Source organism: Hypanus sabinus, chromosome 15 (assembly GCF_030144855.1).
Source record: "Hypanus sabinus isolate sHypSab1 chromosome 15, sHypSab1.hap1, whole genome shotgun sequence".
In the NCBI taxonomy this organism is placed as follows: Eukaryota; Metazoa; Chordata; class Chondrichthyes; order Myliobatiformes; family Dasyatidae; genus Hypanus; species Hypanus sabinus.
This window is the reverse complement of record NC_082720.1, coordinates 9,294,899-9,320,155: the sequence shown is the minus strand read 5'-3', so window position 1 is coordinate 9,320,155 and position 25,257 is coordinate 9,294,899. Positions and strand designations below refer to the sequence as shown.

The window sequence follows — 25,257 nt, the reverse complement described above, 5'->3', positions numbered from 1 at the left end:
AGCTAGGGTACCAGGAGAGAGAGCTCTGTGCAGTTGAAGTGATAGCATATATATATGCTGCTCATTTCACAGTGGAACTAAATGGAAAGTTGATATATTCATACACAACAGGTTTAAACACAAAGCACTTAAATTCCTATTGGGGATTCAACTCCACAAACAAAAGAAAACTCGCATGAATTGGCGAGAATGTTTATAAATTAATTTTAATGCAAACTATCGCAAAGATATTACCCTGAGTTTTAAAGGCAGAAAAGTTTTGCAAACTCTGCAACATCAAAAGATCAGTTTTACACATACCAATTACAATCCAGTCATGCAAAATTTTCAGAAGATACAGAATAGAAATGTATTCATTTCTACACCTGATAAATCTGTGATATTGTGACATGGACACATTTTAGCACTGATACTCAACATGCATATGTTTCAATGTGATGTGATCAGCTCATTCCACAGAGAATGAATTTCTACCCCAACAGATTATTAAACAATTATATTTTCCTCATTTATTTATAATGTTTGAATTTTTCCCTTATTCGTGTGAGAACACTTCAATCTTTGATTCACAATTCATAAGGGTTGATTAAAAGTTATGATCCAGAAATTCAATGCTGTATTGGGTCCCCAAACTTGGCATTGCTTATGCAGTTACCATGTAAACTCTCAGGAGTGTCAAACTCCATTCATTCCTTACCATTCTGCATCATTAACAAAAACAAAAAAAGGAGGATGGATTCCAATGGGGCTGATTGGGAGAAAGGCCCATTGATTAGTGCTGGAGAGTTTTGGTTGTGATGCCTAATTGTTAGAGTAGTTGTCAAACTGGGCCACAGTGAGATCCAAGGGGGGCTGACAGCTGTGGACTGTGAGATGCAGAGGAGCATGTCAGTGCAAATAGTTAATAAATGATAAAGAAAATTCCTGTGTCAGGGGTATTTAAAGAGGAGACAGATAAATATTTGGGATAGAATCTAGGGCAGATCAACCATAAACATAATGAATGACAGGGACAGGTTTGTAGGGTTGAATGGACTAAGCTTTCTCATAACTTACTGTGCTTTTTGCACTTTTGTGACTCAGTCTGATGTGAGGATAAATCTTTTTTGCAAAGCTTAAGGTGTGAATAGTCCCCTGGTCCCTTTCCCAATAGCCTACCTGCTTGTGAGCTCAATTCAAAATGAAGCGCAAGTGAACTTATTTACATAAATACTTTTTTTTGCCTATAATTCAATATCACCTCAGAAGTTCCCTGATGAAATAACACACACACACACAATGGTTCACTACTCAGTTTGCTGCATCAATTGGCTTCAATCGAAGCATCTGCTGCAACAGCTTATTATCATAGAACATAGAAAGTTACAAAATAGGAACAGGCCCTTCAGCCCACAATGTCTGTGCTAATCATGATGTTGAACTAAATTAAATCTCTTCTGCTAGTCCATGATCCATATCCTTCCATCATCTGTAAATTCAGGTACCTATCTATAATCTTAAATGTTACTATCATATCTACCTGACAGCCCATTCTAGACACCCACCACTCACTGCATGAAAAAACTTATTCTGCACATCTCATTTAAACTCTTTCCATCTCACCTTCTTTACGTGTTCTCTAGTACCTAATATTTCAACCCTTGGACAAAGACTCTGACTCTCTACCCTACCTACGCCTCTCAGAATGTCATGAACTTTTGTCAGTCCCCCTCAGCCTTTGCCATTCCTGCACAAGTTTGTCCAACTTTTTCTTATAGCACATGTCCTCAAATCCAGCTACTGCACCCTCCCCAAAGGCTCTGCATCCTTTCTGTATCATGGTGACCAGAATTCCACACAGAGAGAGGAAATGAGTGGCACGCTTACGATGGGAAACTTGGAGAGAAAAAGTGACACAAAGTGATCAGCATCACAACTGGAAACAAAAGCATATAGACCTGCCAATGTATGACAAATCATGACAGCTTCTCATTCCCACTCTTTAATCTTTCTTAAGTCCAAATGAGCAACAGAATGTTTGCCACAGCTAATCAGATCCAATGATTAATCGAGTGAAAGATTTTATCCCCTCCCTGAAGAGAAGAGGATGGAGTGTGTGTGTGTGTGTTTGTGTGTGTTCACAAGGGAGTGTGTGTGGGAAATGAACCCAATAATAATCTCCAATCCAGACTCCTGAGGGATTTGAGCCCAGTTTTTGCTGAGGAACTGAGTGCAAAGCTAGGGCTTCTAAAGGCTTCTAAAGTTCCACAGGTGGCTTCCAGCGGCCTCCTCTACTTTGTGTGTGGCTGCAGTTCCTTCCTCCTCCCTTCCCTTCTGGCATCTGATTACTGTTTATCAGCACAGCACTATCAGAACCTGCCATCTCACTGCACTGGTGGCCCTCAATGCAGAAAGACCACCCTCTCTCACTTCTTACTTAGTAAAACAAAATCCAGAAATGGCAGCAGAATGATTCTGAGAAGGCCAGTATACACTTGCCTTCTTAATCATAAAATTATTAAAATTGCAAAAGGATGTTGGGGAAGTTTAAAAAATATTTCTGGGTTCCCCAGGTGTAATTACTAACAGCTCTGGGAGGTGCAAATTGATAGAATGTCACAGAGTCACAGAGGCACACAGTATTAGAGACAAGCCATTCAGCCCAACTTCCTTCTCACCTTAAACCCTATGCTCTTTAGTTCTTGATTCCCTAACCCTGTGAAAAAAGACTGCGCACATTCACTGTCATAATTTTATTCTCCTGCATTCCAGTGGTAACAACATCCCACCATGCTCATGCTCTCTCCATAACAGTCTGACTAGTCCCAGCGACATCCTCACAGATCTCCTGGACATGCTTTCCAGCTTATTGGCACCTTTCCTATAAAAGATGACCAAAACTGAACACAATATTCCAAATGTGACCTTACCGCTGCCTTGTACAACCACAATGGAATATTTGAATACAATACCCTGCCTAATGAAGGCGAACATGCCAAAAACCTTCTTCACTACTCCATCTACCTGTGATGCCATGTTCAGACAACCAAGTACTTATACACCTTGGCCACTCTGTTTGCCAGGGCCCTACTGCTCACTGTGAATGTCCTTACCTTCCCATAATGCAATAGTCACACTTACCTAAATTAAACTCTATTTGCCATTCCTTTTTTTTCAATATTTTTATTAGTTCCTACATAGAAGAATGCAGAGTACAAGAAAGTGTACATAAAAGGTCAAAAAAGATTTTTTAAAACTATCAATTACATCTTATCTCTTCATAATAACAATCTCATTACTCTGTATTCATGTAGACCACATCTATTGTTCTTATCAAAGACCTTACTGAAGTCCTGATAGACCACATCTATTACTCTGCCAGCATTTACCTTCTGGATTACTTCTTCAAAAAATATGGTTAAATTTGTGAGTCATGATCACCCACACACAAAGCAACGCTGACCGTCCCTATTCAAGCTCTGTCTTTTCAAAAGCTTGTGTATGCTATTCTTCATAATCCCCTTCAGTAACTTACCTCTCATAGATGCAAGGCTTACTGGTGTATAGTTCCCAGGATTTTCTTTACAAACCTTCTGAAATAAATGCACATTACCCTACATCCAGTCTTCAACCATTTGTTGCCCAGATTGTTTTTAGGTTTAGGATTTGTATCTGGGTTCATTTTGTTTGGCTTCTCTGTATTCCCTTTCCTGGGAAAAATACTCTATCTGTCCTGTCTATGATGCTCATGATTTTATAAATCTCTATAAGATCACCCCTCATCCCAGGGAAAACAGTCCCAGCCCACTCAGTTTCTTCTACTCATCTAAGGCTTCCAGTCCTCCCAACATCCTTCCGAATCCTTAATATTTTTATGATTAAAAAAAACAATTTGTAGAAGATTTAAGAATCAAAGCAAAACTGTCTTACAAGTCTTCAGGTATGGTGAAATCACACTTTGAGTACAGTGAGTGATTTTGGTCCCCCTGTCTGAGACAGGATGTTTTTACTATGAAAGGGGCTTAGTGACGATTCAGCAGACTGATTCCTGGCTTGGCAGGATTAGCATGTGAGGAGAGACTGAGTCATTTAGGCTAATATTCATTGCAGTGTAAGAATAAGAGTGGATCTCTGACTGGACAGGTAGGGTCGGGGTCCAGGGCAGGGGCCACAGCATAAGGATGAACAGTAAGCCAGTTAAGACTAAGATGAGTATAAAGGTCTACTTCTATGGATTGTAACTTGTAGAATTCTCCGCTAAAAAAGTTTGAAGCCAAATCATTAAATATATTAAAGAAGGGATTTTTTTTTCCTTGGGCTTAGAGTGATGGATAGATATGGGGAGAAAGGAGAAACTGGTGACTGAAACTAGATGATCAGCCACGAACATCTTGAATGATGGAAGATGTTGTAAGGGCCAAAAGGTGTACTCCTGCTTCTCTTGAACAAGGTGTTGGAGAGTTAGTGCACTGTGTGCAGGTCTGGTTACTCAATGATAGGACGAATTTCAAGAAGTTGGAAAAGGTTTCGGAAGGCTTTTCAAAGGATGGAGCTGGTACTGAAGGGCTGGAGTTACGAGGAGAGACTGGATAGGCTGGGATTCGTTTCCCTGGAGTATGGGAGGCTGATGGCTGACTTTACGGAGGTATGTATGAGGAACATTGATAGGGTCACAGTCTCTTTCCCAAGGTAGAGAGCATATATTCACGGACAGAGGGGATTTACAAAAGACTTGAGGGGCAACTTTTCGACAGCAGAAATGATAGACATGAGGAACGAACTGGCAGAGGAAGTACACAAGTACAATTACAACATTTAAAGAAATTTAGATAGGTACAGGAACAGAAAGGGTTTTCAGGAATATTGGCCAAACAATAATGTATGGCTTTCTATAATGTAAAATTTCCTTTCTTCTCTATCCATGCTCCAAAGAATGTTTGCTCTGTCATGGCAGAGACTTGACAGAATCAGCAGTAAGTCTTGTTACATAATTGTTTTTAAAATCCAAACTCTCATTGCTGCAACACAAGTGAATGAATGCGTGGTCAATGCATTATTGAATAGCAATGGGAAATCCCATTAATCTCCTAAGTAAAACTTATCCCTCAGGCAGCAACAAAAGTAAATATAATCTGGGCGATTGTTGTGTCCTCAGCACTAACATGAGTTTTGCATGGGACTAATCGACTGTCAGTATGTGTCCTAAAGGAAGATAAGTGATTCTGTAACTTGTGAAGTGGGAATGAAGAATCCATAAATCTCCGAAGGTAGGATGAGAGATTCCCTATCTTTGGAAGGAGGGTGAGGGATTCTTGTTCCTTCCTTATGATATGAAATGCTGGGACAGAGCTAAATAAAGTTCAACAATTGCAACAAATATAATGTAGTAACATATGGTTGAAGAGATCTAAAGTCCTATTTTTGGAAAATTAATGATACGGTGAAGGAAATTTACTAGTTTTGTAAGATTGTATTGAACTCTCTTGTTGGGTGTCAAAGGCAAACTACAAATTGCAAAGTAATTTATTAACCACAGAACTGAAAAAATGCAACGGGAAAACTGGGGGCAAGAATGTCTTAATTACTGACAACAGACAAGGAGGGGGGAAGGCTAGACTGCATGTAGTCTGTGGGTTAATTAATGAGTGTTGCCACCCAGTTTCGCTCTCATGGAGCTCGTGTTACCACTGCTCCTGGTCAGGTCGCACACTGAGTTCTCCCAGCCTGACAGTGATGTCCCACAGATGGACAGCATCAGTAAAATTCCTGACAATATTCTTCTTCTGCTTTATCCTAAATGACCCACTCTCCACCCCTCCCACTTCCACACATCCGGTTCTGTGTGGTATCTTTGATCTGGGATTATTAGAGGGAAAGTTAGCAAGGAGATTTTTATCAGAGAATTCCTGTGGGCTTTCCTTGGTTGAGAGGAAAATAATTTCAATTCCCATCAAGATCTCTCCTGGCCCACACGCAAAGGTGGCCTGAACAAAGCTTTCACGCTCTTTTGTTTTGCCTGCATGCTGACAATTTTTAATGTAATTGTTTCCGACTATCGGATGCTAATTTGGCCAGGAGTTCATTAAAAAGAACAATTTTGTTTTATTAGTTCAACATTCTGCCCATGTAGTCCTCAGCAGTCACTCCCACCCCATCTACTCTGGCAAATCTGCTTTCTCCATCTGGATGTCCATAGCTTTTGGTGCCACTAACAAATCTGTTATATGGGAGCTTCGACATTCTCTGACAACCCCCCACCCCCAGCAATACTGTAGACATTAAAACTATCTGCAATCCTACCTTCATCCATTACTGTTGCCTACCAATTATAGAGGCCAACTTGGTTGCTTTTGATTTCCACCTTGACTATGAAAGCTGAAGGTCGTTGTAGTTGAAGAGTGCTGGGGTTTTAGGGATGCCACCTTTCAGACATTGTGTTAAACACTGATAGTGCTCACAGTTTCAGGGGAGAAACAAATCCCTGGCACTACTAGTAGACAAGCAGGAGGGTATCCCCACAGTCCTGTTTCTCTGTTCCTGTTGGATGACTCATGCCTGCCTATTCTCAGGATCGGGTATGGTTTGCTTCCACTCTGGTCCTGCTCATTCTGAGGGGGCTGATGGGGAAACTGCTGAACTGGGCTGTGTTGCTTGACAGGATGGGACGGTAGACAATTTGTAAAGTGGAGTACTCCTTCTGTCATTTACACTGGGACTAGGTGTGCTTCCATTGTCTGGTCTTAAGGTTCTCTGTACCAACTTGAAGCCTCTTCCTCACCTCGAGTGGGTCATGTGCCAGTCAGTGGGAATGCCACACTGCTCTGAGCCAGACTTCAGAACTTCCCCCTCTGAGTCCGGTATTCTTTCCCATGGCAGAGCCAGGAAGAATATGTCTGGTTTTGAAGACTGCTGTCAAGCATGTGATCAATGTGGCCTGTTCCAATCACTGACTGAATGAGATGAGCCGATGGAAATTTTGGACAAGGAGATTTTTTTTAATGAGGTGCAGGAGACTTAAACAAGGATGTCAATATTAGTGTGTTCATTGTGCCAATGGATTTGTAAGATTTTACAGAGACAGGTTTGCTGGTATGAAGAGGTTCACCAGAAAGCATGCCAACTGGTTTGAGGAGAGTTACCAGGAGACTACTACCATCCCTCGAGGGAAAAGAAGCAGCTTTACAAGTTTGTGAAGGCAGAGAACCAGCATAAGGTCTGTGATCTAAATAAACGGTGGATGGACAAAGGATAGGAAGTCCAATAACTTGGTGATAGCCAGTGACAAGTACAGACTCTTCATCACTGACAGGGATATCAATAGCCAAACACTCAATGGTGCACCTCAATAAGAGCCAAGAGTGGAGGTAACCCATTGAGGTCAGCACCACCTAGAAAGCATTCAAATCTTCTTAAACGGAATGCATTTCTGATTCCATTTCACTGCAAATACTCCAGCCTGGCTTGGCCAACACCCCACCAACAAGAAGCCTTAACAAAGTCACAAGAGCAGATCAGATTGACCCTAAAGAAGCACTTCACAAATTCACAATCTCATTCTCCCTTCCAGGAAAAGAATGAAGTGGCAGTGAGCCTCTGAGACACTGTGAAACAGCTCCATTTCTATTGTTGATAGTTTTTTCCCTTTTCAAGGTTCTTTTAAAAACCCTGACCTGGAGTTACACACTGACTTTGATTCTTTGCGGAAATAGGACCAGTTCTTTGGGCCTCACAACCATCCGCTTTTCAATATGCCAAGGACATGGCCTGGAAGACTAGTGCATCTTCACGGTGCCAGATTTCCGTGGCTCTGGAGGCAGGCAGATTCAGGACTGGTGCCGCCACCTAATGTGTCGTGGGAGATGGAAGATCAAAAGCAGTGAACTGCTTGCTGGTTGTGTGCCCAGAGACTTGAGTTCTTTGGACACAAAGCCTGAAAGAAGCGATGCAACAGACTTTTAACACCATAAATCAACAAGTTGTTTGTTATATCTCACCTCTCGCTGTGAAACGGGGACACCCCTTTTTCCCTTTCTAAGGAGAGAGAGAGCCTGTGGTATGTCAAATACCAGGTGAATGAGTAGTCTTTGTGATTCTGCAAGTGAATAAAGATGCCTTACTGCATGATTGAGAGCTCAGTGGGGGGGTGCTGATGCTTTTTGTTGGTGGGGAGGGTCGTTGCTTTGCTGCTGCTTGTTCGTGGGAGGGGCGGAGCTGGGGGAGGCTCTAGGGTTCTAACATTTAACTGTCAACCTTCAGAGTACTCCTCTGTTTATGTGGATGTTTCTGAAGAATTATATTGCATACATTTCTCTGACATTAAATGTACCTATTGATTTTGACCATATTCAAGAAGGGGGACAAATCTGATTTCAGTAAGTACAGGAGGATTTCCCTGCTGCTGTCACAGGGAAATACACTGCTAGGATCCTCCTCAACTATCTCCTCCCAGTCATGCTCCCCAGATCATTAAGCGAGTTCTGCCCATTCAGAAGCTTAGCAGATATGATCTTCACAACGCATCAATTCCAGAAGAAGTGCACACAACCATTATGTAGGTCTTTCTGATCTTACAAAGCTTTTGGATTCATCAGTCAATGGGAAATGTGGAACAGCCTTCTTCATCCTCATGTTTGCTTCATGGTGGAATCATTTTGACCTTAACCAATGTGTTCACTGCAAATCTATTTTCAGTGCAGGCTGCTCTCTAGCAAGACTGCAAAATCACCTTGCACCACAGGTAATATAAATGGTGCACCATTATACCTTTTTAAAGCAACCATTATTAGTATTTGGCATCAATCAGGTTTGGATAGACCTCAACACCACCAACTCATGGAAGCAGCAAACCAGTTCTCCAGTTTTTGCCCCAAGATCATTTACTTAGGACCTACAACATAGAGCAGTACACACAGGAACAGACCCTTTGTGCCAACTAGGATATTGATCATATCCCATCTGTTTGCACACAGTCTGTATTTCTCTATTCCTTGCCTGTTCACGTGCTGTCCTACTGCCTCTTATATCAGCTTCCACCACTTCCCCTGACAGTGTATTCCACCTATGTAAATCTTCTTTATACATTCTTCTCCTCTCATCTTCTATGCATGCTCTCTAATATCTGACATTTCCACCGTAGGAAAAAATCTCTTTATTGTCTATATGATCTGTGCCTTTTAAAATTTTATATACTTCTATCAGGTAGAATACCTGATATACTTCTATATATACTTCTTTTACTTCTCTTCAACCTCTACAGCTCCAGGGAAAAAAAAAGTTCAGCTTGCTCTGGAATAAACTGGCAGACCCATTCACAACCTCATAAGTCCTCAGCAAACTGATAATTAATCAAGCCTTGGGGGAAGGGTGCTATCCAATCATGAAGTACAGTGTGCATTTAAGTCTGAAACTCCTGTCATCTGACTTGTACACAATTTTATAACAGGATAGGGCTAACAGAGAGCAGCAATCAATGAACAATTCCAAGATGACATGAGCCTTAGCATTCTGGTTTGTAACTCTGTATTGCTGATCCAATTGTTGGAAATGCTCACAAAGGTCGTTCTGAGACATCACCAGAAGAAAACTCATTGGTGCAAAGAGGGCCCTGGTGGGGAGAGGTGGGAGCTTTGAAGTGAAGATAAGGTGTTTAGTTCTGCTGGTCACCTTAACTCCCACCAGGAGAGTCTTGGTAGAGAGGCAAAGCTTTGCTGCAATTGGCTTTATTTTCCAAAAATTGCTCATAAAATTATACAAATCCTGTTTGAAAAGAGCATGGATAGAGTTTAGCAAAGAGCATCATTTAGCAAAATATGCTACATGCAATTGCAAAATAATATACCGTCATGAAATGAGGTCATTACTCAGTTCCAGGTGTGATGGAAAACAGAGGGTGATTGGCAATGACTCTGCAGTAGAGCATTTAATATAGTCCACAAGAGATTGGTCTAATAGTGGGGAGGGAGGTAGGAGAAAGGTGGGGGGGAGCTCGGGAACTTGGGAGGAAGTAGAGATAGAGATTATGTTAGAGACATCTAATGAAAAGAGATACAGTTTATTCATTAATTTGATTGAAACAAGTAAAACAACTGAGAGTGTACACATTGACAAGACACTAGTTTGGTTTTACTGCACTGTGTTAGTTTTTATGTTCAGGGTGCAAGTTTTTCTCCTTCCTTAGATCACTTTTTAAAGATTCTCTTTGCAAAATGTCTTGGAAGGGATAGTGTCAGTAACAAAATGATGGCATATGGACCATTCCAATCAACAGTTTTGGTCAAACTTCAAGGAAGAGCTGGAGACCTGAAGATCTGCATTTAACTCTTACGCTGCTAAACAAATAGGAGCTCTACAAAATTGGCAATACAATGCAACAAATAATCTCGCAGGGTCAGCATGATAATTAGACTAAACCAGATTTGCCTTCATCTGAATGATCAGTTAGTTAACCTTTGCCTTTGAAACTTAATCCGCACTGGCTGACATTGGAGAAACATTCTTCAGTAACACACTGAAAAAACAACTTGATGGCTCAGTGCATTTAGAAAGAGAATAGCCAGTGAGTAAGACACTTCAAATGATTTCTAACACTACAGTTAGTTGCAGTGAAGCCCATTGTGGATCCAAACTACAATAGTGGGCAGTTTAATCGAACGATGAGAGAGCTCCAATATCATATGACGGGGCAATCATAACATCAATTTATACGTATATAATGACTTTCAATAGAATTTAAAGTCTCCAGTAATTGTTTCTTTCTGTGTACTATAATTTATCAATTTTCAGCCTAAGTGCAGTGAATGCAACCAGCCTAAGCCTGTTATGTGTGTGTGTGTGTGTGTGTGTGTGTGTGCTCACCTTGGAGACTGTTAGCGTTGGCGCTGGTGCAGGTCGGGGGAGGGGAGGTCTGTGGCCTCACCACCGGAGCGAAGGCGCTTTTTTGTTTCACGGCAGACACCATATTGGCTGGCGAGAAGGAGAATATGCCAGAGGTACTGCTACAATTTGAAGGAAGGCTGGTGGAGGAGGCCATAGTAGGACTGGACGGTACTACTGCAACAAGAAAGGAGGAAATATGTCAACCATTTTGGGTGCCATATATATATGTATATACATATATATTCTCAAATAATATATATATATATTTGTACAATTCATCAACCATTTTCAGGATGGTTAATCAATGATGGTGCAAGACGTTTTAAGAATCATTTTAAGATGTTAAGAAAGAAAAAAATTGTGAGCACAGCTGGGTAGCAGTAATGATACAATTGAGTGGCTTGCTTGGCTGTATAGTGTCAACCACATTATGGGGTCTCGAATCACATATTGGCCAGATTGGGTAAGGATAGGCATGTATATTCATGAAGAATATGGGATTTTCAAACATCCTGTAGTTATTTTTATTATTCCTGTGGTTATCATTATAAATCGATGTTGCTTCCAAATTAAAGAATATTAAGTGGATCTTAAATCCTGTGATGGGACTTGAGCTCAGAGTTCCAGAGTGGTAGCTCAGCCCTCTAGATTAGATTGCTAGCCCAGTAACTTAACCACAGTGCCACTATTGTACCCTGATATCCCTATCTATCCGTTGGGCCACTTACCTGACAACATTGGCACAAACCTTAACTTTGAACAGTGCCATCTTTTAAAGGAGTGTATTTGTGTCAGAGCCATGGCAAATTTAGGGTTCTGCAACTCAAAAGAAGCAGAAAACAAAAGTAAAGGATGAATCTTGTCACAAGGTAAGGGGCCAGTCATTTAACACTGAGGTGCAGAATCATTTCTTGCCAGAGAATGGTGAATCTTTGCTATGCTCTCCACCAAAGGGTTGTGGAAGCTGAGTTGTTAGAAGTACTTAAGGTGAAAGTAGGCAGATTTTTAAAAGACGGAGGGATTATTGATGAGGGGGAACTTGTACAGAGGAGGAGTTGCGACAAGTATTGATTAGCCATGATCATACTGAACTGAGGGGCAAACTTGAGAGATATAGTGCCCTACTCCTGCTCCTGCTTTCTTCTGTTCTAAGTTTACTTTACAGATCTGTCATGAAACTTGGGAGAATAACTGGAGAAGTCTGGGGAATGGGTGGGCAGGGCTGGTCAAAGTCACTTGTGGTTGAATAATTTCATCTCACATCATGGTGTCGTTACCTCAGGTGAATCAGCTACTTAGTTTGTCTTTGTTTCCACAGTAACAGTGTAGATCTTTTCCTTTAAGGACCAAGGGACTGCTTCATCCTGCTCCTTATGCCCCTTCTACTCCCTTGTACAAATGCCCAATGCAAGTACTTGGTATTCAGGCTAAACATCAGGGCAAGAATAAAAGCAATCAACTGATGAAAATTAGAGGTACGCAACCACTGAGAGGTAAATATCTTTAGCTAAGGTCACTTCATCTCCTTGTAATGCAAACTGAGAACAAGTTGTTTCATCATTACTCATGCAATTAGATTATTGATTTAATTAAGAATGACACCTTTAAATTACAGAACCAGATTGAAACAATGTCTGATGGAATAAGTCCACTATTAGTGGCCCTGGTCTCTCACCAACTCGCCTTTTGTTTAAAGAAACATAGTTTCCTTTCAGGCATCTTATGAGAGAGCGGTTTCTGGATTTCCAACAACTGACTGCAGATCCTATTGTAAAGTACAATCGAGCCCATGTAAAAATAGAAGTAAGGTTTGTATGATAGAAATCAGCTGCTGTTTTGATGTTTGGTCATTATAGGCTCATTGTGAAACTGAAGCCTCGAGACACACCAAGCTGATTCATGAAGGATTAAAGAAGTATTAGGTTCCATATTGGCCTTCATCTATGGTACTTTACATTTCCTTTGAGATTAATTAACAATGGTGTCAAGATGTTCAGAATGAAGCAGAATCTTTGTTTCATAAATTTGAAAGAACACAAGCGGAAGAACTAGAATAATTGTGCCTGTTTTTGAACTAAACTAGCTCATGTGTTTTTTTTAAAGTAAAGTCATTAACTATTTCTTTGAAATGGGAAATTGGGGGTTAACAGAGTTCTACACACAGTGCAGTATGCTGGAAAGACAAGACACAAAATAAGGAAACATCAAAGCTAACAATGAAATTAAACAACAACAGTATCTGTGTGTTAGGTTAACAATGAGCTACATTCCTGTACAATGAGGAATCCCACCCTCAAGACAGCTGTTCCTCAAATGGAGCACAAGGGGTTTTCTTTGATCACCATCCCCAAAGTACCGACTTAAGAGTCGTCTGGGAAAGTAACTCCATTTAAAACAAAGCCTCAGCATGCTTTAGAGGCTATAATGATAAGCTGGCATTTGCTGCCTCTCTCAGGATAACTATGTGTGTTTCATTATGTTGTTTCAGTCTTTATTGGTAAACCACTTATTATTTTCCTCTCAATCTTTTTCAAGCAAGCATCCATACTATACTAAGTTATTTGATGATGTCCTTCTATCTCAACTACTTCTGCATCCTTCTTTTCTGTCTTAGAGACATTATGCTTTGGCTGTCCAATATCTCATGCCAGTCTATACAGTCTTCAGGTGATATTTATTCTTGTAATTATCAGCGAAGAGAGGGAACACTGATCATTCACTGGGGCACTGAAGCTAATTGTCACAGCCCACTCACTGCCTTGTCTGAGATGAACAAGCTCACCCTGGAATGGGAACTGAATATCTTCACTGACCTATCATTCCATTACTACAGAATCCAGCTTAATCTTCCTCATGTTTGCCCTTGATTTCCAAATTATTTGAGTTAATATTGATATCAAACATTAATAGAAACAAAGAAAAAGTGGAACAGCAGTAGGATATTCAGCTCTTCAATCCTGCTCTGCTATTCAACGCAATCAATCCTGATCTTGTATCTCAATACTATATTCTTGTTCCCTTTGATGTCTTCTTTGCCTAAAAATCTATTTATCTCCTTCTTAGACATATTCAGCAAGTTGGCTTCTTTTGTAGACATTAACATAGGTCTACAACACTCTGATTAAAGAAATTTCTTCTCATCTTAGCCCTAAACATGCTCCTGTTTATATCAACAGTGCTGAGATGGTGAGGGTTAAGAACTTCAAGTTCCTGGAAGTAAACATTACCCATAGCATGTATTGGTCCAACCAAATTGATGCCACTGCTAAGAAGACTCACCAGTGCCTCTAATTCTTCAGGAGACTGAAGAGATTTGGTATGTTCCCTTTGACCTTCACCAATTTTTATTGGTGCATCAAAGAAAGTATCCTGTCCGGATGTATCACAGTTTGGTAGGGCAACTGCTGTGCCCATGACCACAAGAAATTGCAGAGAGTCATGGACATGGTTCAACACATCACAGAAACCAGCCTCTCCTCCATGGACTCTGCCTAGAATTCTTGCCGTCACAATACAGCAGGTGGCATAATTGAGGACCCCATCCACCTTGGGGATTCTCTCTTTCCCTCCTCCCAAAAGTCAAAGGATTCAAAAGCTTGAAAGGGCATGCCACCAGGTTCAAGGGCAGCCCCTCTCCTATTATTGTACTACAGTTAGAGTGGACAATCAAAATCCCAATCTACATTGTTATGGCTTTGCATCTTACGGTCTACCTGCTCTACACATTCTCTATACCTATAACACTTTATGCTGCATTCTGTTATTGTTTTGCCTCAATGCATTATGGTAATGAAATGATCTGGAATGACTGTATGCACTGTATCCTAGTACAGTAATAAACTAATTTGCCAATTTACCAAATGTCTTAGCCCTGCCATGTAAGCTAAGCTACAATCCTGGTTTTAGATAGACACCTAGGGGTAGAATCTTCCCTACAGCCAGTCATCTGAGCCTGTCACACTGGAGCTATATTCCACATCTGGAAGTGAGTCACTTGATCACAAATCACAACAAGAAGCACAAATGCTGATAGAAAGGCTGACAGAAAGATCAATGATAAAGAAATGGATCTAAGAAAAAGTCTTTTCTGGCCTTTTACATGAGAAGAGTTGCTTTGCATCTACTACATTAGATGTTCTCCGGGGTTAGCCTGCAGTAACATAACCTTGAAGCTCAATGAGCTTCACCTCATACAGGAGAATGAGGAGGTGATAGACAAGAACTACAGGGAGATTGTCACCCCTAAGTTGCAAGAATTGGCATCTGGGTGACTGTTGGTAGAGGGAAAAGAAATAGGTGGCCAGTGCGGAGTACACCTGCGGCCATTCCATGTAATGATAAGTATACTGCTTTGGATACTGTTGGAGGGGGTCAACCTACTGGGGAGGAGACTCAGCAAACAGGTCTCTGACACTGAGTTTGGCTCCGTGACTCAGAAGGGAAGAAGGGAAAACAGACAAGGTAGTGATTGGGGATTAATTGGTTAGGGGAACAGAAAGGAAGTTCTGTGGACAAGAACAAGATTCACGGAGATGGTTTGTTATCTCCCGGGTGCCAGGGTGAGGGACATCTCATATCATGTCCACAGCGTTCCTAAGTAGGAGGGTGAGCAACCAGAGGTCATGGTCCATGTCAGTACCAATGACATGGGTAGAATGGGTGACGAGGTCCTGCAGTTCAGGGAGTTAGGTGCTAAGTTAAATGGAAAGGCCTTCGGGGTTCTGATCTCAGGATTGCTACCCGTGTGATGTGCTAGTGAGACCAAAAATAGGAAGATTATACAGCTTTAACATGCATCCAAGGACCTGGTGTAGGAGAAAGGGCTTCAGATTTTTGGATGATTGTTCTCTCTTCCAGGGAAGGAGCGACCGGTACAGAATGGGCAGTTTGCACCTGAACTGGAGAGGTACTAATATCCCAGTGGAAAGGTTTTCTAATGCTGCACGGTGGGGTTTACAGGATTAACCAGAGCAGACAGTGGAGTGGTTGTGGAGAAAGATGCTGTTAAACCTCCATACAAGGTCAGGAATGAAAAGGTTGAACATGGTGGGACAAATATTCTGAGCTGCATGTACTTCAATACAAGGAGTATTGTAGGAAAGATTGGATGAGCTTAGGGTATAGATCAGCATGTGGAATTATGACATTGTAGCCATTAGGGAGACTTGGTTGCACAAAGGACAGGACTGGCAGCTCAATGTTCAGGGATTCTGTTGTTTTAGATGCAACAGAGTGGGGGAGGATTAAAGGGGGAGGGTCAGCATTACTAGTCAGGGAAAATGTTATGCAAGTGATTAGTCAGGACAGACTGAAGAGTCCATCTAGTGAGGCTTTATGGGTAGAACTGAGGAAGAAGAAAGATATGACCATATCAAAGGGATTATATTATAGACCATCCAACAATCCACAGGATTTAGAGGAGTTAATTTGTAGAGAGATCGCAGACTGTTGCACGAAACATAAGATTGTGATAGTAGGTGATAACTTTCCACATATTGATTAGAACTCCCATATTATAAAAGGGCTGGATGGGAAAGAGTTTGTCAAATGTTTTCAGTACATATGTCCCAAACAGAGAGAGTGCAATACTAGATTTCCAGCTAGGGAATGGAACAGGGCAGGTTTATGTAGGGTAATACTTTGTGTCAAGTGATCATAATTCCATTAGTTTCAAGGAAATTGTGGAAAAGATAGGTCTGTTCTTCGGGTTGAGATTCTAAATTGGAGAACGGTCAGTTTTGGTGGTATCAGAAATGATCTGGCAAGTGTGGGTTGGAATAGGTTGTTTTCTGGCAAAGACTTAGTAAATGGGAGTACTTCAAAAGTGAAATTTTGAGAGAACAGCATTTACATGTTCCTGTCAGAATAAAAGGCCCTGGTTAAGAGAAAGGAGGTGCATAGTAGGTATTGGCAAGCAGGCACAAATGAGGTACTTGAGGAGTACAAGAAATGCCAAGAGAACTCTTAAGAAGGAAATCAGAAGGGCTAAAAGAAGGCATGAATATGAAGGAGAAGACAAGGATAGCAAGAGCCAACATTGATCCTGTGGAAGATCAGAAAGGTAATCTATGCATGGAGCTAAAAGGGAAGGGAGAAATCTTTGAATGGATTTATTTGAATATGTATTTACTTAGGAGATGGATACAGAGTCTATTGATATGAAGAAATGTAGCAATAAGGTCATGGACCCTATACAGATTAGAGGAAGAAATCATGGCTCTCTTGAGGAAAATTAGTATGGATAAATCCCCAGGGCCTGACAAGGTATTCCCTTGGAACTTGTGGGAGGCTACTCCAGAAATTGCAGGCATCCTAGCAGAGATATTTAAAACACCCTTAGCCACGGGTGAGGTGCCACAGGATTGTAAGAGAGCTAGTATTGTCTCTTTGTTTATTAAAGACTCTAAGAATAAGCCAGAAAATTATAGGCCAGTAAGTCTGACATCAGTAGTGGGAAAGTTATTGGAAGGTATTCTAAGAAACTGGATATATAACTATTTGGATGGACAGAGACTGAATAGGGACAGTTAACTTGGCTTTATCTGCTGCAAGTCATGTCTAACCAATCTTATAGAGATTCTCAAGGAAGTTTTCAGGAAAACTGATGAAGGCAAGGCCGTGGATGTGATCTACATGGACTTTAGCAAGGTCTTTGACAAGATCCCACATGGTAGGTTGGTCAAGAAGGTTCAGTCACTTGGCATTCAAGATGAGATAGCAAATTGGATGAGACATCAGTTTTGCAGAGGAAGGCAGAGAGTGGTAGTAAATGGTTCATTCTCTGAGGGAGGCCTGTGACCAGTGGTGTGCCACAGGGATTTGACCATAAGTCCATAATACCATAAGGAATAGGAGAGGAATTAGGCCATTTGGCCCAAAGATTCTACTCTACCATTTCTTCAGGGCTAATCTAGTTTTCCTCTCAACCCCAATCTCTTGTTTTTTCCAAATCCCTTCATGCCCTGACCAATTAAGAACCTATCAACCTCTGCCTTAAATATAAACATAAATACTTGGCCTCTACACCTACCTGTGACATATTTATTCTACAGATACACTACTCTCTGGCTGAAGAAATTCCTCCTAATCACCATTCTAAAAGGACACTCCTCTATTCTGAGAATGTATCCTCTGGACTTAGACTCTCCCATCATAGGAAACATCTTCTCCACATCCACTCTATCAAGGCCTTTCACCATTTCATTGGTTTCAATTAGGTCACACTTCATTCTTCTGAATTCTTGTGAATATACACCCATAGCCATCAAATACTCTTTATATGACAAGCCATTCAATCCTAGAATCGTGAGCGTTCCTTGAATTCTCTCCAGTTTCAGCACATCCTTTCTAAGATAACGGGCCCAAAACTGCTCACAATAGTCCTCATGAGGCCTCACCAGTGCTTTATAAAGTCTCAACATTACATCTTTGCTTTTATATTCTAGTCCTCTTGAAATCAATGCTAACATTGCATTTGCCTTCCTCACCACAGTCTCAATCTGCAAATTAACCTTTAGGGAATCTTGCACAAGGACTCCCAAGTCCCTTTGTGCCTCAGTTTTTTGTATTTTCTCTCCATTTATAAAACAGACAATCCTTTTATATCTTCCACCGAAGTGTGTGACCGTACACTTCCCAACACTGTATTCCATTTGCCATTTCTTTGCCCACCCTCCTAACCTATCTAAGTCCTTCTGAAGCCTCTCTACTTCCTCAAAACTACTTGCCCCTCCACCTATCTTCATATCGTCTGCAAACTTTGCAACAAAGCCTTCAATTCCATCATCCAAATCATATAGTCATATTATATATAACGTAAAACGAATCAGTCCCAACAGAGACCCCCGAGGAATACCACTAGTCACCGGCAGCCAACCAGAAAAGGTTCCTTTTATTCACACATTTTCCCTCCAGCTAATCAGCCACTGCTTCGTCCATGCTAGAATTTTTCCTGCAATAACATGGGCTCACAGCTTGTTAAGCAATCTCATGTGTGGTACCTTGTCAAAGGCCTTCTGAAAATCCAAGTTCACAACATCAACCAATTCTCCTATGTCTATCCTGCTTGTTATTTCTTGAAAGAATTCCAACAGATTTGTCCCTTAAAGGAACCATGCTGACTACGGCCTATTTTATCATGTGCCTCCAAGCATCCTGAGACCTCATCCTTAATAATCAACTCCAGCATCTTCCCAACTAATGGCCTATAGCTTCCATCCTTCTGCCACTCTCCCTTCTTGAAGAGTGGAGTGACATTTGCAATTTTACAGTCTTCTGGAACCTGTCTGGAGTCTAGCAATTCTTGAAAGATTGTTACTAATGCCTCCACAAAGCTTCACCACCTCCCCTTTCAGAACGCTGGTGTGTATACCTTCTGGTCCAGGTGACTTATCTACCTCCAGACCTTTCCATTTCCCAGGAACCTTCTCTCTAGTAATGGTAAGTTCACACATTTCAAGACCACTGACACCTGGAACTTCCACCATACTGCCAGTGCCGTCCACAGTGAAGACTGATGCAAAATACTGCCTTTTCCTTCTTCCTCATTACTAAATCTCCAGCATCATTTTTCAGTGGCCTGATATCCACAGTCACCTCTCTTTTATACTTCATGTATCTGTAGAAACTTTTGGTATCCTCTCTTATATCATTTTAATATCAGGACCCTGGTCAGACCCCACTTGGAATACTGTGCTCAGTTCTGGTCGCCTCACTCCAGGAAGGATGTGGAAACCATAGAAAGGGTGCAGAGGAGATTTACAAGGATGTTGCCTGGATTGGGGAGCATGCCTTATGAGAATAGGTTGAGCGAACTCTACCTTTTCTTACAGTGACGGAGGATGAGAGGTGACCTGATAGAGGTGTATAAAATGATGAGAGGCATTGATTGTGTGGATAGTCAGAGGCTTTTTCCCAGGGCTGAAATGGTTGCCACAAGAGGGCACAGGTTTAAGGTGCTGGGGAGTAGGTATGGAAGAGATGTCAGGAGTAAGTTTTTTATTCAGAGAGTGGTGAGTGCGTGGAATGGGCTGCCGGCCACGTTGGTGGAGGCGGATACAATAGGGTCTTTTAAGAGACTTTTAGGTAGGTACATGGAGCTTAGTAAAATAGAGGGCTATGGGTAACCCTAGTAATTTCTAAGGTAGGGACATGTTCGGCACAACATTGTGGGCCAAAGGGCCTTATTGTGTTGTAGGTTTTCTATGTTTCTATGTAATATTATTGGCTAGCTTACTTTTGTATCCATCTTTACCTTCTTAATGACTTTTTTTAGTTGCCTTCTGTTGGATTTTAAAAGCTTCCCAATCCTCTAACTTCCCACTAATCTTTGCTCTATTATATGCCCTCTTTTTGGCTTTTATGTTGGCTTTGATTTCTCTTGTTAGCCATGGCTGTGTCATCTTTTCTTTAGAAAACTTCTTCCTCTTTGGGATTATACATCCTGTGCCTTCCAAATTGCTTCCAGAAATTCCATTCATTGCTGCTCCTCCATCATCCCTGCCAATGTTCTTTTCCAATCAACTCTGAACAATTCCTCTCTCATGCCTCTGTAATTCCCTTTACTCCACTGTAATACTGATACATCTGACTTCAGCTTCTCCTTCTCAAATATCAGGCTGAAATAAATCACATTATGATCACTGTCCCCTAAGGTCTCTCTTACCTTAAGCTCTCAAATCAATTCCAGTCATTGCACAACACATAATCCCAGAATAGCTGAACCTCCAGTGGGCTCAACCGGAAGCTGCTCAAAAAAGCCATCTCATAGATACTTTAGAAATTCCCTTTCCTGGAATCCAGCACCAACCTCATTTTCCCAATCCATCCGCATATTGAAATCCCCCATGACTATTGTAACATTGCCCTTTTGGCATGCATTTTCTATCTCCCATTGTAATTTGTAGAGCACATCCTTACTACTCTTTGGAGTCTGTATAGAACTCCCATTAGGGTCTTTTTACCCTTGCAATTCCTTAGCTCTATCCACAATAATTCAACTCCTTCCAACCATATGTCACCTCTTTCTAATGATTTGATCTCATTTTTTACCAACAGAGCAATGTGGCCCCCTCTACCTTCCTGCCTGTCCTTTGATACAACATGTAACCTTAGACATAAAGCTCCCAGCTGTAATCTTCCTTCAGCCATGATTCAGTGATGCCTACAATATACCTGCCAATCTTCAACTGTGCTAAAGTTCATCTACCTTCCATATACTGTGTGCATTCAAATATAATACCTTCAGTCCTGTATTCACTCTTTTTGATTCTGTCTGCCTTTTACATTGCAACATCCTACTGACTGCAGTTTTGCACTGTCAACAGCATCTCCTCAATACACATTACCTCTGTATGTAAACCAGCTACCTCATCTTCAGCACAATCATCCACCTTTCCTATGATATTTTTTGCATTGAAATATAAGCAGTTCAGGACACAAGTCACACCATGCTCAACCTTTTCATTCCTAACTTTGTCTGAGGTCTGAGCAGCTGAGGGTTGGTGCTGGGTCTGTTTTTGTTTGTCATCTATGTTAATGATCTTTTCCGCTGAGGTTGGATGACACTACAACTAGAGGTCATGGATTAAGGATGAAAGGTTCAATATTTATGGGGAACATGAGGGGTAACTTCTTCACTCAGGTGCAGTGAGAATCTGCAACGAGCTGCCAGCACGTGGTGGATGCAGGGTTGATTTTACCATTTAAGAGAAATTTCAGTAGGTACATGGATAAGATGGGTATGGGGGGTAATGGTCCAGGTGCAGGTCAATGGAACCACGCAGATTAATGGTTCAGCGGAGACCAGACAGACCAAAGGGCCTGTATCTCTGCTGAATTGTTCCATGACTCAATGATGTTTTCCATCAGAAATCCCATGTGTAACAGTTAGCTTTATATTATTTCTTACCAAACCCAAACCTTTGAGCAGCATAACAAGTTTAATTGTCATTCAACCATGCAGGATACAGCTATACCCATGAAGACAACCAAACAAAACACTTTTCCTCTGGGGTCAAGGAGTAGAACACAATAACAATAGTCATACCTAGCACAAGGTACATATAATGCATATAAAATAAAACTGAATACACAATCACACAGAAGACTATAATATAGCCAAAGTCCCTGAGCCCCTGAATGTGTCAGCAAGAGCAAGCTCTCAGCAGTCTGCAATTGAACACAATCCACCTTCTCTTCCACAGAGCAAACACACTGACTCTGATGCCTTTCTCCTGGGCAGCTGTAAACAGGCAACACCATGACGTGAAGTCTAGACCTCACTACAGCCAAGGTCATGCAGTCCCCCGCCATCCATCCTACCAATAAACTAGGGAACCAGACTTGCAGCATTCAACATTACCAATGCCCAACAGAGTCCTGCAATCACAAGAAAAACGTTTAAGACAAGTACTCGCTGTTGACTGTGCACTGCTTTCAAACGCTGACTCCGACACCTCTCTGAAGCAGGCCACAACGCGGTCCACACCATGTCCAGCACCTCCGCTAACTACCAACTTGCTGATGAGGTGGACCTGCAGTATTTGAAGTTCTTAATGTCCAGTGGTGTCTTGTGATTGTAAAAAAAAGAATTCTTAAAAAGGCAGTAACATCTCTGGTTGGCCCCGGAGAGGCTGCAGCATCTGAGTGTGTTGCCATCTTACCAGAAGTTCTTAAAAGAATGTATTAGGAGAGGATGATTCCTTGGCATGTCTTTTGCCATTGCTTCTAACATTACTTAACAAAATCGCCCTGGGAAATCCCTAGGGATCATAATACAGCATTACTCCAGGAACAACCCTGTTCCTGCTGCTCAGATTTTACCCGCTAGGGATTATACAATTGAACCAGGGATCACATTAGTGACTTCCTTTGTCTAAACAGCTTATTCCACATCAGGCTGTTACCATCTGAGCCACTGAAGATGGTGAGGTGGAAATTCCTGTGAGAAATTAAAACCAAAGCCTTAATTACACTTGATAATTCATTAAAGAACGGTGGATTTCTGAGTCATATACTTAATTCTTTTCAAAACTCTTCAGAAAATTGTTCTTAACATAGAAAATTTAATTATCAGCCTTGCAAGATATAAACACTGCCTTGACAAATATTCCTCTATTCCCTTAATTTACATGCGCTGCTGAACTACACTCCACAAATCAACTTTTAGATCTAACAAGCCCTACCTAAATTGAAGATGGTCAGAGCTGAAAAGAGAAAGCCATTTTGTTTGATAAACATCTGGGCGGGAGTCTAAAAATTTGCACCCAACTCCATAATTATATAAGAATCAAGATTTTCTTCTAAAATATGTTCATAAATATTTTATTAGATTTAATAAAAGTAATTTTATTCTCTTTTGTGGAACATTATCTGCTTTGTTGTAAATTCTTTCCAATGTGCATTTATATTTATTGTGAGTTTCCTAGACTTTCCTGCCGATCATCTGACGAAGTTATACTGTCCAATTGAGAGAACTCCCCAAGGAACATCTCAGAGATTTCCCTGGCATATGATTATTTTGGGAATAATCTGAATGTAACTTCCAATGAAGTGTGAATGTTAGTCCGGTCCTGAAAGCAATTAAAGCTTAATTGCCTCCTCCCTGGAGTTAGATAAATACACCAGGAAATATCTGTCTTCCTCTCTCTGTAACAAAGCACGATGTCTAGAATGTGACAGGCTCAAAACCAATGGGCTTTCCAATAGGTAATCTTACACTGAGAACTCAGCTCATTCTGGAGACCACTTGACCTTTCTCAACAGTACAAATATTTAATCTATCACCATCTTAACTGTAAATGAATCCTAGATCTAACTATTTGGTAAATTATAATTCTCAAAATGTAAGAATAACTTTGCTTTAACAGTTGAGAACAATCATACATTAAATTGTCTCAGATCAAATGGAATACTGTTTAAGAACTGAACAAAGACGTGAAGCGTGTGAGTTGCATTCAACAGCTTCTAATGTCAATATTCCTAAGGAATTAGTGAGATATGATAGTGTACCAGCATGAGACTATTAATAAGCAGAAGGTCTAATGCATTTTTTTACTCACTGGCATATGGCGAATTGGCAGCAGACCCATTGAGAAAACCAGGAGAACTTCCTAGGTTGGACATCCCTGCATTGCCATATCCATTCATACTCGTTGTCACAGAATTGTAGTTTGTCTGCTGTGGAGTGGAACTCGGCACATATCCATGAGGAGACACGCTGCTTGTGTTGCGAGTAAAACCTATATTGAATGAAGGACAATTTTGAACATATTTACTCAAAGTGTCTCTTTCTCTTGTGCCTGCAATGGTCTGTGACCTAAATCTCCACATTCCCATTGCCAATCACAAGAGCTCACTTCAAAGACCTAGCAGCTAAAACGCAAATGAATTGATAAATTAACTGGCCGATGCTTGATATATCACATCTGTTAATGTTTGTTAAAATAAAATTGTGCTCAATTAACTTTGCTGAGTTTTTTGATGAGGTAGCTGTGTGGGTTAATGAGGGCAACTCTGCTGATGAGGAGCTCCTGCTCTTATTTCTCATACCCTTGCAAAGAGCAAGTTTGAAGACAGGAACACCATAACTCACACTGAATTGAAAAGGATGATATCAAAGTTCCTAAACCACTGCAGCCCACTCCTAATCAATAGTCTTGCACGAAGTTAGCACAATGCTTAACAATACAGGCGACTAGGGTTCAATTCCCACCATTGCCTGTAAAGAGCTTGTACGTCCTCCTTGTGACCACGTTGGTTTTCTCCTACAGTGCTAAGATATATAGGTTGGCAGGTTAACTGCTCACTGTATATTGTCTGGGTGGTGTAGCTCAAAGGCTGAAAAAGGCCCATTCCATGCAGTATCAGTAAATAAACGGCCACTGTGAGAAGGTATTGGAGAGCAGCAGTTAGCTTGTGTTCTCCCTCCTCTGTAAGAGTCAACATTTGTATTGAAGAAATAAAGTTGTAAATGACTGTGTAAAAAAGTACAGTTCCTCTCAGGCTCATTCCCTTAATCAGGAATGGGAGAAATACGCTAAGAATTGTATTAAATAAACAATGTGCAATAAACTGGGAGATTAAAAAATTACATTTATGTTCCAATTCCAAAATCAGCTGTGTTTATTAAAGAAAAATAGGAAGGAAGCAACATTTCAGAGTTAATAGAGGTACAAGCTGTGAAGGAGTCTGGGGGAAGGGCAGCAAAGGTGTGCTTCCTGGGGATTTAGTTGCAAGGACGATTTTCCACCTGTCTGTGCTTTGTGCTTGAAATCCATCATTTGTTCATTTACATCACGGAAAATGTCAAGAATGGAAGAGGTAGGGGGAAGAGCAGTTAAAATAAACCACAGTGTAGTCACATTGGGTAATTACAGAGTGATGGCAATACTTCAGAGGCAA

General features: G+C 41.0%; 1 protein-coding gene across 5 annotated transcripts in view; it reads right to left on the bottom strand.

The window, feature by feature from the left end:
• ebf1a (EBF transcription factor 1a) overlaps nucleotides 1-25,257 on the bottom strand; it is a 468,633-nt gene that overhangs the window by 3,681 nt on the left and 439,695 nt on the right. For 3 of the 5 annotated variants that reach the window (XM_059989982.1, XM_059989984.1, XM_059989981.1), the window contains 2 exons: nucleotides 23,916-24,095; nucleotides 10,834-11,028 (listed from right to left, as the gene is read on the bottom strand). In XM_059989982.1, coding sequence (XP_059845965.1) covers nucleotides 10,834-11,028; nucleotides 23,916-24,095 — 375 coding nt within the window. The remainder of the gene's footprint in view (nucleotides 1-10,833; nucleotides 11,029-23,915; nucleotides 24,096-25,257) is intronic. The other 2 variants (XM_059989983.1, XM_059989985.1) reach the window with 2 other exon arrangements.